Source organism: Phycodurus eques, chromosome 12 (genome assembly GCF_024500275.1).
Source record: "Phycodurus eques isolate BA_2022a chromosome 12, UOR_Pequ_1.1, whole genome shotgun sequence".
Taxonomy (NCBI): Eukaryota; Metazoa; Chordata; class Actinopteri; order Syngnathiformes; family Syngnathidae; genus Phycodurus; species Phycodurus eques.
In genome coordinates this window covers 10,162,796-10,175,697 of record NC_084536.1, presented here as the reverse complement: position 1 = coordinate 10,175,697, position 12,902 = coordinate 10,162,796, and the positions used below count along the sequence as shown (strand labels likewise).

General features: G+C 39.7%; 1 protein-coding gene across 1 annotated transcript; it reads left to right on the top strand.

Annotated features, from left to right (window-relative positions):
* The first annotated feature begins 98 nt into the window (after window positions 1–98).
* On the top strand, window positions 99–12,010 carry ralba (v-ral simian leukemia viral oncogene homolog Ba (ras related)). Its single transcript, XM_061691716.1, has 5 exons — window positions 99–238; window positions 7,154–7,335; window positions 10,058–10,266; window positions 10,345–10,522; window positions 10,992–12,010. Exons 2-5 carry the CDS (start codon window positions 7,222–7,224, stop codon window positions 11,112–11,114), a joined length of 624 nt encoding a protein of 207 aa, XP_061547700.1. The 5' UTR covers window positions 99–238; window positions 7,154–7,221; the 3' UTR covers window positions 11,115–12,010.
* The last annotated feature ends 892 nt before the right edge of the window (window positions 12,011–12,902 follow it).

Below are 12,902 nucleotides of genomic sequence, written 5' to 3'. Positions count from 1 at the left end.
CGATAAATTGCTGACTCCCGTTCACGAAGTGGCAGTATTGCGCTGCGCTTTTGAAGACAAGGAAGAAAAGGCACGATGACGCCGGTCGTCCATTGGTGTTTTACATCCGGGAGGTGGGGCTTTTGTTGCCGAGGCGGTGGTTGTGCTGCCTTCCGGGGGAACCAATGCATCGATTTGGTCCTTTAAACCAACCGTCCAGATAGCAGCGACCAAAGGCAGAAATACAAATCCTGCATTCGTAAGTTGAGAATATTTGCTGTTTGATATGGATGCTTTTTAAAAATAATAATAATAAAAAATAAACGACTCCAATGTAGCTAGAGTTGTTAAATTATCAGTGCCCCTCACGTAATAATTATATTCTAAGCGTAACAATAGTTATGTACACAACTTGCCCACCTAGTTGAATGTTTGCTGCTCCAAAGTTTTCCTGCTGAGTAGGCGACACACCCAAGAGTGCTCTTGCTCTATGGACCTCTCATGTGATGTCCCGCTTACGGTGAATGTTAATTTAAGTCTAATAATACGCCGCAAGTGTCCGTGAAGGGAAGCCTTTCATTATTATTTGTATCCATTGGGCTTCAGTATCAAATGTCAAGTTTTTCAGTTGACGATTTGAGGTTAACACCCCCCCCCCCACCCTCCCATTTGATTGTTTTAAAGTTCTGACCCAGAAGTGTTTGCCATACTTACCGCAAATGTAACAAATGCAGCGTTCGTGTAGGACAGTGATAGATCAATTCGGAACGCCGTCGCTAAACCGAGGAGCCCCTGGAGGTTGAATGTGCACAGTTGACCCAAGATTGCATGAACAAGCCCCCCCTCAGTGTGGGCAAAACAAAAGCGGACCATAATGGCAAAATAAGGGAAGATTTACATCTCGAGATGGCCTGTCCAAAAATATTGTTCTCGGTAACCTGTACTATTTAACGGTAAATAGACGTTTATTTGGGGGTTCCAATTGTATTGATACTGTGTCCCTGTCGCTCAAAACACACCTGCTGGGTTTGAAATATAATTGCAGGCAACCTATACAGTATTATTCAGGGTTCTATATATTGTCTTGATCCTAAATTTAAAATATATGGGATATCTTTAAAATATACCGTCTATAAAAATTGTGAACCTATGTCATAATGTGAAAATCAGAGAGTAAAAACTATATATATATATATGTGTGTGTCATTCATTCATCTTCTGTTCCGCCTATCCTCACTAGGGTCGCAGGCGTACTGGAGCCTATCCCAACTATCTCCGGGTGAGAGGCGGGGTACACCTGAACTGGTCGCCAGCCAATCGCAGGGCACATATAAACAAACAATCATTCGCACTCACATACACACACCTGCGGGAAATTTAGTCTTCAATTAACCTACCATGCTTGTTTTCGGGATAATCAGAGGGGTCTCATTGTTCAGAGGGATCAGTCAGGAGAAGGATACAAAAGTAAGGGGTTTGTAGACTTTCAATAACCACTGTCAGTGTGGTTTTCCATGTCCGCTTGTTTGCCGTATTCTGTTCTATGACTAAACCTTTTGATGTAAGCCCTTCCATTTCCAGGCAACCATGCACAAAAGTGAAACTTGACAATGATAAGTGCCTCTGTCCCTGAACGCCAAGGAGACATTGTTTGAATTTTAGCAAAACTTGCAGCCAGCCAACTTCTCGTGTAGTGGAATGCGACATGATTGACTTTATCATGTCAATAGCCTTTTTACACCAAAACCTGCAAAATGGGCACATCGGGGCTTGAACAGAAGATACAGCATGTGTCTGCCTTTGCTTTTTATACAGCAGCTCTGATAAATACCTGGTGGAAAAATTCTGTGTGGGTTAATCCTCCCCTGTTTCATGTCCGTGCCATTTATACAGGTTTGTGATTGAAAACAAATGGGTAAAGGCTTTCACATGTGTTGTGAAAGATCATGAGTCAGGCCCTCATATCCAACATCGCTGACCTTTTACCTATATCTTTTCCCCCTAACAGTTCATGTCGAGGTAATGGGCAGGCTTTACAAAAAGAGGATCAGATGATTCATAGCTGAGAAATGGTGGGAGACATCAACCAGCCTTGATGACTTATTCCTTGAAATAATTATGTTTGAGCAGTTTCAAGGAAGTCATAGTCTACCATATAATTTAACTGATTTGAAATTGTTTTTGTCAGCCTGTAAATTCACTGTAATTTTCTCGTAATTGCTGATAAGATTAGTTCAAAAAAATTCCAGTTGTTTTGTTAATCCCAGGATTCTTTCTGATAGTTATAGTTTATTGCATAAAGAAGTTGTTCTTAACAGTGTCACAGCACCATCAATTTGCAGCTAAATATTTAGTGCAGGACTAATGCTCTTATGTGGCTGGATTTCTATTGTCACAGCACCATCAATTTGCAGCTAAATATTTAGTGCAGGACTAATGCTCTTATGTGGCTGGATTTCTATTTGTGTTGTCAGAGTAGTGGGGCTGATGCCTGAACTGAGTTTCCTGCTGCCTGGTTTGGTCAAAGACGCCTCTGTTTACATACCCTGGCATCATTAGTATGCATTGTGGGGTGCTGTTTCGACATTTCCACCTGGCTGCTTTATATTAGAGTATTTCACACTTGATATCCTATTATTTGTTCTCTGCTTGATTTGCCAAACCTGCACAAGCTAAAGAGATAAGAGCTGAAATGCATTACAGTATAGCGTTACAAAGAATACAATGTTTAAACTGAGACTCTCAGATAGGTTTTTATTTAACCATGATTGGACGCAAACTCATTCAACCTCTATTTTCAAATACATTTGCTTGCAAAATGGACAAACTTTAAACTGCATGTGGTAAGCTACGGTATTTCAATTATGTTAGTTCGTTGCAAGCTATTACAACTTTGTAAACTTTGCAAATACAGTGGTGCCTTGACTTATGAGTTAAATTTGTTCCGTGACCATGCTTGTAACTCAAAACACTCATCTCACATCATCTTTCCCCACCGAAATGAATGGAAATTCTATTATTTTCCAGCCTCCCCTCCAAAAAACAACACGCATTAAAAAAAAAAAAAGAAATAGCACTCAACAGTACAGTACTTTATTACTTTGTTTTTATAATCTTAAATATAATGTAAAGAATCAAACAGTGCATCATGATAAATTGTGTGGCTTATTATGGTGTGCGTGTCTCGACCAACAGGGGTCAGTATACTACAGTGATACTGATATACCTGAAGAAGACAGTTACAAATGCTCAGTAAGCTGCAGTAATCAGTTGTTTTTTTGCAGAGGATAAAGAATATATGCCTGTGAGTGGTGTTGTCTATCTACATGTGCTGCTGCCCCATTTATGTGCCAACATCTGTTGCTTAAAGGGTTATGTAACAAATCAACATTGATGCTATCCTTTAGCCTGTCTAAGATGTTTTGCATTGTGTGTTCCTGTTAGCATGAAGCAGAATTTCTTACGCGAAGGCATGTGGTTGTTTTAAACACAGTTACAATCCTGCTCACCATTATTGGCACACCTTAATTTTTTTGCATAACCTGAGTAATAGATTCAGAAATAAATGGAAATTTACCAAACTTATATCATCAGCATCTTTTAATTGGAGGTCCAAAGTAATTTAACTAAGAGAACAAAAAAAAATTCAATTTAGTGTAATTAAAAAATAATAATAATAATAATGAAAACAGCATGTGCACTAATATTGGCACCCCTCCTTAATATTTGGTAACACACCCTTTGGTAGCGATGACAGCCTCCAAACATTTCTTGTATCCATCTATAAGCTTTTTGGACTTCTCAGGTGGTACTTTCCTCCCACTCTTCCTTTGCAAGTTGTTCAAGCTCTTAAACATTTGCTGGGTTCTTTTGCCTAAGGACAGATTTCAGTTGACCCCAAAGATTTGAGGTCAGGACTCTTTGTTGGCCATTTTGAAACAGTCAACGTTTTCCTTTTCAACCATTCATCTGTGTGTGCTTTTGGATGTGCACTTTGGGTCTTTGTCTTGCTGGAGGACTCCTGATCTTTGCCTCAAACCTTTCTTACACTGGGTAAGAGATTTTGCTCTAAAATCTCTTGATAATGTACTGATTTCATGTCAGTCAAGGCCTCCAGTACCAGAAGTTCAAAAGCAGCCCCACAGGATTAGGAATCCTCCACCATGCTTGACCGATTTTCCTTAAAGGCTTCATCGCGCTGTTTATAAACATACTGTTTGTGTGCATTGTCAAAAAGCTCAACTTTTGTTTTATCTGTCCATAAAATGTTATCATTTGCTCTTTCGTATCAAACACAAGTTCTCTATAGAAACATTTTAACTTGATTAATTTTCTTCAGGAGATATTCCACATTTAGTACTTAAACTTCATGGGTGCCAATAATTGTGAGCACGACTGCAGTTTGACAGTAAACCTCAACTGGGAGTAGTAATAAACATCTTGAAGCCTTTTTTTGATGAATTGTTCGTTTTGAAGTTTGCTGCCACCATCTAGCGCGCTTATGTCAATTTTTTTGCTCGCAAGTCGAAGCAAAAAAAAATTGGCCTAATGACAGCTTGTATATAAAAAAAAGCCTAAGTCAGGGACTTGTAAGTCAAGGTAACACTGTAAATAGATTTTTCAATAGGAGTTGGATATTGTAATGGGAATGTACTGTAAAAGTGAACTCCATCATACTGAGGTGTTTACACATAAGTTGTATTCACCTCCCCTTTGTCAGCTTTTTGTTGTCAGCCCAACCAAATGTAACACTTATTTATGTATAATTAGTTAGCCTTTGCGGGCATGACAGCGGAATTCAACTGTGATGGAATTGTATCTTTAATGGACACAGCTTTGACTGGTGCCTAATCGACCCAAACACTTACATGATGTACTGTCTTCTGGAGAAATTGCCTATTTTACGTGGCCTGTAGACTTTCGCTGGCTTGTCGTTGTGTCTGTACTCTTTCATCACTATCCGCGGGGGGTCTCCACATCTTGCATCACTGCTAAAGTTGGGGGAACGCTGCCCTATTTTTTGTATTCCTCCCCCCACCCAAAGAGTAGTCTTGATTAAATCCTGTCGTCCATGCTGCATAGTTTTATCTATATTTTATGAGCTCAGCAGCCTAAGTGGTCTCTGGACCCCCTTAAGCCCCCGCTCCTATTCTCTAACCCAGCATCACCTTGAGCAGACCAACACGCAACAGACCCTCTTACATATGTAGGTCAGGCTATTTACACATTTTCCATTGCTCAAACAGAAAGGACAGCACATTTGTATTTGGAAAAGTCCATTGGAAATGTTAAACCATTTTGCTCTATAGTCTTCCCTTACTTATTTAACATATGGCGGGTTTATTTACATTATTACAAATGTGTGTGTGCATGTGGAGATGGGTCATGTTTTAATGATTTATGTCAAGACCACCCTCCATCTGCCGCCCCTCTCCCCAATGTATAAATGCTGAGTAGTAGACATTCTGTCTATCAACCCTTTCACTGACCTAATTTGTTAACAAAGGCAGGAAGGACACAATGTGGACTCAACTTCCTGGTCAGGCAGTTTGGAAAGATGATGCCACATTCTCAGCATCTCCAGTTGGCACACTCAACCTTTTTATTTACCTAATAATGCAAGTCAAATGTGCCCAAGTGCTTTTTGGACAATGATGTATGTTGTTGACTGATAATAGATCATGATGATGGAACTTTTAGTCAGTCAGATACTTTTGTGTGTTTTGGAATTCTGCTGTTGACTAGTCGGTGGTTTGTCAATTTGTGGGATTTGTCTTTATCAGTGTCTCTAAAACTGTGAGCAGTCACTGGGAGAATAATTGTCATGTTCACTGTACAGTGGTGCCTTTAGATACGAGTGATTTATTTATTTATTTATTTTAATTAGATTTTTTTTGCTTACGAACAAACCTAAGATACTAGGGCTGTATGGTGGCAGTGAACCCAATTCAACTCATTCCGCAATAAGCAGTTTGGCAAATAGTGAACAATTCTTGAAAAAAGGGCTTCAAGCTGTTTATTGCCACTCCCAATTGAAGTTTACTGTCAAACTAAATATAAAACAGAGAATTACATGTTTTGTGTGTAGACAAACCGCATAGCTTTGTCTTAGTTACATCTGTTTAGTAATGCTAAGAAACAATGCAAAATGCCATAGACGGGCCAACAAATAGCATTGCTGTCGCAGTGTTATAACCCGTCAAGCAAATGATAATTGAATGCAAATGGTGGAGCAAAACATGTTGATAGATTAACATGGCATTCCCATTAATTTAAGTGGTGAACGATGATTCGAAATGTTTTGAGGTACGAGCGTGGTCACAGAACCAATTAAACTTGTATTTCAACGCATCACTGTATAAATTTAAACTTACATCCACTACATTTTGCAGTCTTATCTGTGCTCACAGCTTAAACATGGAAAACATTAAAACATTAAACACATATAATACTAATATTTTACAAGCCACAAACTCATACTGCACATACCCTGACGCAGTTCTTTGTCATATTTCAATTGAGCATTTTATGGCAAAATGAGCTCTCGCTTCCGAATGTACTAGTTTAAAAAAAGTGGACCAGCTATACCTGATATTCACATTTTTAAATGTTTTAAATAAAAAAACATCAAATAACAGATGTATATTTAAACTGCCATTTCTGCTTCATGTGACAATCACAAAACTTAAATAATCTTGGTTGAATTATATTGTGTATGTTCAGATATGGAAAGGGGGTCATGCTTGGTACACAAATAGTATCTTACACGGCAGGCAGGTATTTACAACACGGTAAAAGACGCTCTTTGCCTGACTAAGATGGAAGATATGGAAGTTCGGTGAAAGCAATTGAGTCTGAGCTTTCACCCTCTCAGGCTGGAACTCATAATGTGCAAAGAGATGACCGGCGACTTCTCCCTTCCTTTTTAAAAAGGCCGAGCTCAAGATAATTTTTTCTGCAGTCCCGGGGGCCGTCTTGGAGCAACCAGTGATGGCTTCATTACACCCCATAAACTGGAATGACCTCACGATGGTTGACTTAATAAAAATTTATGATTCAGGAGTTGGTGTCAATCAAAGGGAAGCATCTAGTTGCTCCTAAAGGTACCCATCTACCCCTGGCGGTACCGGCATGATCCATCATGGTGATTTTGAACTTTCCTCGTCTTTTACAGGTCGTGTCAAGAGTGCTGCGAAGTCTTGTGTGTGAGCGTGTCCGAGGGAGGCCAAGACCACTCCAACGATGGCTACTGGTAAAAGTAAAAGCCAGAGTTCTCTTGCTTTGCACAAGGTGATAATGGTGGGCAGTGGGGGCGTGGGCAAGTCAGCTCTCACCCTACAGTTTATGTATGATGAGGTAGGTTATTACCAGTTTTTTTTTTTAAATCACAATTTAAAATGATTTCGACAAACTACTTGTTTGGACAAACTGGAAACAAAATGAAGTACGAGACTGGCTCCCATCATAAATATTCCAATCACTTTCCTTCAATTTTGTTGTAGGTTTATGATCGGTGTCGGCAACCTTACATACTCAAAGGGCCATTTGGTCTCCCACAGAAAAATAAATACTGGAAGCCACAAAACCTTTTTGACATCTGAAGTGAGGATAACACTGCATTTTTATTTATTTTTACCAAAATAAAAAACTAGCATGTTATATTTATGAACTCGATGAACTGCTACAGAGAACATCCATGGGGTGGAAAAAAACACATTTTGAACTCTGAAAAAGATGTCTATTTGAGTCATGCTCATATTTATGAAAGTAAAGACAAACCTAAATTATCCACCTGCGGCGAACCAAAAATGCTTTCTGCCTTTGTCTTGTATCATCATTTTGTCGCTTGTCGAGCATGCGGTCAGCTGCAATAATAGAAAAGGACTATTTTACTAAATGCATAATATACGTTTGCATAATAATAGCCAATAAAATGCAGTGAAACATTGGGTTACAAATGTGTTTAGTGACTCCATTCCCAAACTGGAATGTTCACAAAGCCAGGTAATGTTTCCCATTGAAATGATTGGAAATGCAATTAATCTATTCAAGCCACAAAATGACGTTGGAGCGACCGTATTTTGTTTATTGTGGGGTTAAAAATAAATAGTGTGCAATATACAAATAGGTAAAAACAGAAATCTGATGATGAATAACTGTTTTCGCTAGCGAAATCACCGTGCAGTGTCTTAGCCTTTTTGGGTACAGTACTTACTGTTTATGTTCACCGTGGTTACTACTAGCCCTAAATGGCCGCCACCTCCCACAATGCTGTGCAGCTCTGGCGTTGCACTGTGGGAGGCGGTGGCCATTTTAGGCAAAAAAAAACAAAACAGTTACCCAACGCACAGAGCCATTAATGTTTGTGGCGCGAGAAAAAGCACAAAGTTCTGAGCCCTCCACAGCCATGCCAAGACTGTTTGTAAACCGAAAATTATTTCATTCATTATTTTGTAGCTCACAATGGTCCCATGCTAAAATTGCTCTCGGTATGGCATTACATGTCAGAACTGTCTCTTATATCACCCGTTTGTCCTCATACTGTTACTCAGTTTGAAGACTCCTCCTAATCCTCCTCCCCATGTCCACGTGCCGTTCTGATCCACTATTGCTGACTGATATTGTGATGTTAGTACTTGTTGTTCCTCATAAGGTGGCAGTTGAGTGCATGTCCCCATTGTTTAGGGCAATGACAAAATCACTACTTCCTCAACGTTGTTAAATCTAGGACATTAAAAGCCAAATAAGCAAATAACTGCAAATTGATGATATAGTGTTTAGTAATTTTGGATTGGAATACATCCCAAAATATTAAAAAAAGGAATGCTCTCCTTATTTGACTACTTGGTTCAGCAGTTTATGTATGATATGATGAATGTATTTTTTTTTTTCTTTTTTGAGGTGTCTTAATGCGTCCGAGACATGCTTTCTTTAAAACACTCCAAGGTTAAAGAATTGGTGTCATACTATTTTTGGATTTACTAAAATTAGCCTGTTTTGAGGGGGCAATTCTGCCTCATGCAACTGAGCCACTGGTCACCCTGCCCACATACTGCTGGGCCAATGTCTAGTATGGATTTCATTGCCATGACAACTAGGGGTGGAGCAAGGTGTGGGTGCACTTTGAACCGTGACTAGTATATTAAAAAAGCAAAAGACTGCAGAACAGAGACCAAATGTGTATACAAGCAATTAAAGCATTTCCCATTATATATTCCCTTTTAAATAACAGAAGATAAACTCTTAATTTTTTTTTCTCCTCAAGGCTTGACACGATAACGTTTATTAGTAGTCAAGGAGACTAATAACGGAGCAGATATTTATGCATTATTATTATTATTTATTAATTTTTTTAGTTGTTGAAAGTAGGTAATCTTTGTTGTAACTTTCTAACAAAAAGGGCAGGGAGGTCCTGGGCTCAGCAGCATGTCTTATAAAGTTAAATGAAAACTTATATAAGTAGCTCTCTAAAGTTTTCGACAGTGAAAAGTGTTTTCTATGCATCCATTTTCTGTACCGGTTATCCTCACTAGGGTTGCGGGCATGCTGGAGCCTATCCCAGCTATCTTCGGGCGAGAGGCGGGGTACGCCCCGACCTGGTCGCCAGCCAATGGCAGGGCACATATATAAACAACCATTCGCACTCCCATTCACACCTACGGGCAATTTAGGGTCTTCAATCAACCTACCATGCATGTATTTGGGATGTGGGAGGATACGGGAGTACCCGGAGAAAACTCACACAGGCACGGGGAGAACATGCAAACTCCACACAGGCAAGGCCGGGTTTTGAACACCGGTCCTCAGAACTGTGAAGCAGATGTACGAACCAGTCGTACACCATGCCGCCGAAAGTTTTCCAAAATAACTGAAATGTTTATTTTTCATTTTTAAGTACAAAAAGTGTAGGGAGTTCCCAGGCTCAGCTGCATTGCTTATAAAGTTAACTGTAAGTTTAAATAAATCAATTAAATAAATACATTAAATACATAAATCAATAAATTGTTCCCTGAAGTTGACACAGATTTAAATTGATGTCTTATCGGCCGTCGAATTTAAGCAAAAATTTAATTTGCAGTTTGTAGAGGACTACGAGCCCACCAAGGCGGACAGCTACAGAAAGAAAGTGGTCCTGGACGGGGAGGAGGTCCAGATTGACATCCTGGACACGGCGGGCCAGGAGGACTACGCCGCCATCAGGGACAACTACTTTCGAAGCGGGGAGGGCTTCCTGCTCGTCTTCTCCATCACCGAGCACGAGTCGTTCACGGCCACTGCCGAGTTCAGGTCCTGGACACCCGGAAAGTTTTTATCTTGCATACTTGAAGTGGACTACAACAACCGTGCGTGTGTGCGTGCTCACAGGGAGCAGATCCTGCGAGTAAAGGCGGAAGAGGACAAGATCCCTCTCCTGCTGGTGGGAAACAAGTCGGACCTGGAGGACCGTCGGCAGGTGTCTGTGGACGAGGCGCGCGGGAAGGCCGAAGAGTGGGCGGTCCAATATGTCGAGACGTCCGCCAAAACCAGGGCCAATGTTGACAAGGTGCTTATTCTCATGCACACGCACGTTCAGTCATGGAAAATATGAACAGACCAACCTTGTTTCTTCAATTTCTTGTTGATTTTTATTCCTGGTACCATTCAAGGTTTATTTATTACCTGAAGAATGTAATGAACACGACAACAATGCAGCTGATTCCTTCGTCTTATTTGACATGCTTAAGCTTAATTGTTTGCCCAGTGATTTTGTTTGCCCTCAAGAAAGCCATTGTAATTGGCTAGGTATCAGCGCTTAAATTGAACTCCTCTGAGATATTTTTCTTATTATATTTTGTCCAAACAAATGTATATTTAGTTGTACCAGGCATTAAAAATGAACAAGAAACAGAAGAAACAAGCGTGGACCAATCATTCCCCCCCCCGTGACGGTAAGTTCAGATACACGCCGAGAGGCTTTGATTGGCCCTTGTGTGTTGTGAGTTGAGAAGTCTGCTTTTGGTGTTTCACTGCAGGTTTTCTTTGACCTGATGCGTGACATCCGGGGAAAGAAAATGTCTGAGAACAAGGATAAAAACGGAAAAGGGAAACACAAGAAGAACAAGAAGAGCTTCAGAGAGAGATGCTGTCTACTCTGAACTATGGACCTTACTATGCACAATATAACTGCCCAGTTTATTTTTTTAAATGTTATGTTTTTTTTGCCATTTAATTTAAAAAGTATATTTTATAGCCAGTACAGTGTGTCAACTACCTAATTGTTGAGTCATGCCATCCGGGCTGCTGTGCCATCGGACGCCAACATCGGTCCTGACTAATGAACCAACCTTTCACCAACGCTAACGCTTCATCTTGGGACGTCCGTTTCTTTTCTAGGGTCAGAGACACTGCCTTTGACTTTGCCCCACCGGGCTTCACAGTAACAGTGCTTGTATTTACTTTAACAATCTTAATCTACATTATGGATTGTCTCCTTATTTTACTGCAAAGGAACTCTAATGCTACTGTCTCATCTTACACCAAATTTACAGCAATTCCAATTGTCTTTTTATGAATTTTATGAATTTGTCCTTTCTAGCCACTGAAAAATCAGTGAGAACATACATGGCCAAACATTTCTTAAGTCATATTGTTTTTTTGTTTGTTTTTTTATACGGTGCTCCTCCATATTGATGTCATTCTGACCCTTCAAAGCAAACATTCCCAAAGTGCATCTTTTACTGTTTCCTACGACAGGTCAAGGAAGTTTGGAGATCATTTTCTTTTGTTGAAGGACATGCACTACAGCTGATGTCCAGAGTTTGCCACTAAAACGTTAAAACTATTTGAAAAGTCCTAACTTTTCCGAGTCAATACCAATGTCTTAACCTTATTTTTTTTTTTTATATAATCAAGTGCCACGGAAAATGACTTTTCCAATGTTCTTTGTATTCACACCCCCATCCCCAATTTTCTTTTTACCTGCCCACTACTGTGAGTATACTTTTAATTCCGTCCTGTGAGCATTGCTGAATAAATGTTTTTATATATGCTGTACATGCGTAACAGAAATTGATTTCTTTCAAAACCATCCCTCTGCAATCATTAACAATTTGATGCTTGATTTTCATACCACTGACAAGTTCAAAGATGAGCTAGTCCATTGCATGAGAAGGGAGGGTGAGCAGTTGAAACGATCATGATAGATTAAGCAATTTGATGTGTTTGCAAGCGTTTGAATGAACCATTGAAGCAAGAATATCAGAGAAAACTATGCATCCATTTAAAAAATTTTTTTTTTTTTTAGATGTTTGAGGGCCCCTAGAAATCTCAGGAGTTCTGTCACAACATATTCAAAACAATTAAAACTGAATATTCGACTGCATTTAAATGTTACTGTATGTTCCCGTCGTTGTAATGCACCAAACAATGCAGAAGTTGCTTTGTTACCTGTAAGCCGCTCTATTGTGTAGCAAAGGGCGGTTGTTGAACTTTTTTTCTTTTTCTTTTCTCTCTCTCGCTCGCGCTCTCTCTCTCTCTCTCTCTCTCTCTATCTGACAGTGATAAACTGCCAGCCATTTGTTCCAGATCAGTCTTATCCTGCATGGAAGAATTTGTGAATCCCATTTCTGAAAGGTATACACGCATTTGTGAAGGGGCAGGATAGGAAAGTGTCCCCTGGCAGTATGCAAAACAACAGAAATTCCACAGACTTGAAAGTATTACTGCAAGTCCTCCATAACCAAACATAGAAGTCATTTTTTGTGTGTGTGTGCCTCTGAGGGGCTCGTTTGTGTCTTTTACTTGAAGGGGAAATTACGCTGACCTCATTCTGCTGCTTTATGGTATTTATGATGTGTGATGGCTTCCATGCATGTTACTGAAGGAATCTATATACACTATACTGTTATAACATTTAAGACTATTAGATGTAAATGTAATCCTCT